Here is a 3,113-nt window from a genome sequence, read left to right as displayed (position 1 = left end):
GTCTGTGTGTGAGACTGTGTAAATATAGTTAGTATATCAGGTGTGTGCAGGAGCCAGTGGAGGCCAGAAGAGGGTGTAGATCCCCTGGAAGTGGAGTTTAGCAGGCTGTTCTGAGCAGCCCTGTGAGTGGAGAGTCAAAACCCATGTCCTCTGCCAGCACAGGAAGCCCTTTTAAGCCCTCAGTCATCTCCAGCCCTCAGATCTCATTTTCTTGGACAGTATTTTCTTGTTCATGTGTCTTTATCCATATATGTTTTTTCCTGCTGTAATCTTATTTAGATTCAGTTTCACATTGTCCACATAATCTTTTTTACATTTGTAAGTAGAATTAAAGTATTTTAAATTTATTAAGAAGTGAGAGGTGGAAGCTGAGCAGTGGCACACACCTTTAAATCCTAGCACTTAGGAGGCAGAAGCAGGTGGATCTCTGTGGATTTGAGGCCAGCCTGGTCTACAAAGAGAGTTCTAAGATACTCAAGGCTACACAGAGAAACCTTGTCTTGAAAAACAAAACAAGTAAGAAGGAAAATGATTTCAGACTATTAAGACATCTTTCTGTTTCAGCTTGGTGTGTGCTGTGAGTTATACAACTCAGGGTGGAGAAAAAATGTACTTCAGAAAATTCTTCAAATTTCAGGTATTGAATATGGCAGAGATAAAGTTGTTTTCAAATGCCTTTTGTTTTTCTGGGAGTGTGATTATTCCCCCTCTGGGGAACAAGTTTTAATTAAATAGCTCCCTTCTTAGTTCATGTATAAACTGGTTCAAAAATCAGACTAAGTTCAAACGTTATCACCAGTGTAATGCTTTTATAATAAAATGAGGCATTCTGTTTCAAAGTAAAATCTCTTTTTATTTATGAGACAAAACACAAAAATATAAAGAGATAAAATGAATATAAAGCCTAAATAAGATGATTGAAAATAGCATTGAATGTCCAAAGAATTATTTAAATGAAAAATTACTGATTCTTTTACAGGAATATTGCATATACAATAAAGAAAAGTCTTTAACAATTAGACATGGCTTTGGGTCACTAAAGCCTATATTTTAAAATAAGCACTGTTGAGTCTGAGTTTCCTGACTGTGTTCTTTGTTTTGACCAGGTCCTCAAACCGTTGGATGTGAAAACCAAATTTTACAATGCAGAGGTAAGTGTTGGGCACTTAATAAGATTTCAAATTAAACATTGAAATGGTGACTGAAAATCAGAGATGCTGCATTTCCTGTCAGGTTTAGTAAACTGTTGGTAGGAGGGAGCTAATCCAGTAGCAAGTGAATTGCCTTAAAGTGTCCCTTGTTCTGGGTTCAACCTACATACAACCAGCGTGTCCTGACTTCCGCTCTCGTGGTTTTCTGGGACAGTCACCCTTTTTGTTAAACAACTGCCCTCAATCCTCCATAATGGTGGTGGTATTTCTTTCAAATACCAGCAATCTGCCGAGTATTTGCAGTGACTTTGGATGTTATACTCACTATCCACTGAAGACAAGTGCAGCGAGTCCTCCCTGGGCACCCAGTGCACCAAGAAGAGCCAGGTGGCAAAGTGGCTTGAAAGCTTACTGGGAGAGCCTCGTTGGGCAAAACTGAGAAAGACATAACTTGAAGAGTAGGAGGTGATTTGTTCTTTAGCACAGAGGAAAATTAAGTAGGGCTGACCCCAATAGAAAGGATTTTGTTTAGATTTTTGCCAAAAAATTCTTTATTTCCTCCAGAGCTGTAGAAAATGAGATGTCAGCTAGGAGTGGTGGCACTTGCCCGTAATCACTTGGCTGGGATGCTGAAGCAGGTGGATAGGGAATTGGGCCAACTGTGCTGCACAGTGAGCTACAGGTCACCCTGAGACATATAGAGACCCTGGCATGAAAAAAAGAATCTTTTTATGAAAATTCCTTTTACCCCTCAGAATCTCTATGATAAATTGAGAATTACTCCAGCTGTATTTTGTCGTAAAGATTACTTCTTTTACTTACACAGGTGGTGATCAGGAATTTGCAATCCTGTCACACTGTTGCTCAGGATAAAGGGTGTGTTATAGCTTTAATTGTTTAGTTGTCACAGTAAAGGAATCTAACATGTAAATACCTATTAGAGGAAAGGGAAAAATGCATGTAATTAACAAAAAGATATAGACCAGTACATAAAATAACAACAGGATAAGAAAGAAGTGGGAGTAGTCTAAAACACAGTGCAAAAACAAAACAGAAACAGTGGAATAAAGCTCTATGGTTTCAAAGTTTCTCAAAATTACAAGTTGGACAAGCAAATACTGTTCAGCCAATAGCATGAATCAAATTGTCTATTTTAAGTAGTTAGTAAACCACATCATTGTGAATGGATGGTTTGGAATACTTTCCTATGGTCCTTGTACCATGTATTTGTCAAACATGTTTTGATACTGTTTCTAATCATGCTTGACATGAATCACCTAAATAAAAACTGGTTTCATGAAAAATTTTGCTGTGGTTTTCTAAACTAAGAAAGTTGCAGACAGATACAGAAATCAGTAACTGAGAGTGAGACACTTGGTCACCTGCTGAGTTCAAAGCCTTGTGTCAGGTGTGGAAGCAAAATAATATAAGCAGTATCTTCCCTAGCTTCAAGAAACTTACTCTGGTGGAGGGGAGTGCATAACATAATATAACTGCAATACATGTGACTCCTGGTGTCCCAAACACTGACAAGAACTCAGGAACATAGCAGTGACAAATTATTACCAGCTATACCTTTGACGAAAGAGATGTCATTTGACATTGGACTTACTAAGCCTACTTTTAAATATGTATTTACATAATGTACAATAGACTGAAATCTAATAAGAAGAAAATAAGCTGAATTGTCTGGGATGATCTATCCCAACTTTTTCTGAAGTATGACCTATGACAACTTTATGGTAACTTTAATCACCCAAGATCCTCCTCTAGGAAAAGATTCCAGCATAGGTAAATTCAAGACAAGCTTTATAATGCTCTGTTCTCAGTGTGGGATGGCGTATACAGCCACCTGAGCTATGGAGAATGGCAGTGCAGGTAAAGAATGCACATCAGGAGAATGCAGTACAGGTAAACAATGTACATCAGGAGAATGCAGTACAGGTAAACAGTGTACATCAG

The 3,113-nt window shown here is 38.1% G+C and overlaps 1 protein-coding gene across 1 annotated transcript in view; it reads left to right on the top strand.

The window, feature by feature from the left end:
* Trappc13 (trafficking protein particle complex 13) overlaps positions 1 to 3,113 on the top strand; it is a 45,507-nt gene that overhangs the window by 23,740 nt on the left and 18,654 nt on the right. Inside the window, exons 5-6 of the mRNA XM_005366630.2 lie at positions 565 to 637; positions 1,107 to 1,151. Of these exons, the coding sequence (XP_005366687.1) occupies positions 565 to 637; positions 1,107 to 1,151 (118 nt within the window). The remainder of the gene's footprint in view (positions 1 to 564; positions 638 to 1,106; positions 1,152 to 3,113) is intronic.

The sequence above is a fragment of the Microtus ochrogaster genome, unplaced genomic scaffold (genome assembly GCF_000317375.1).
Source record: "Microtus ochrogaster isolate Prairie Vole_2 unplaced genomic scaffold, MicOch1.0 UNK11, whole genome shotgun sequence".
Taxonomy (NCBI): domain Eukaryota; kingdom Metazoa; phylum Chordata; class Mammalia; order Rodentia; family Cricetidae; genus Microtus; species Microtus ochrogaster.
This window is presented reverse-complemented; position numbering and strand designations above follow the sequence as displayed.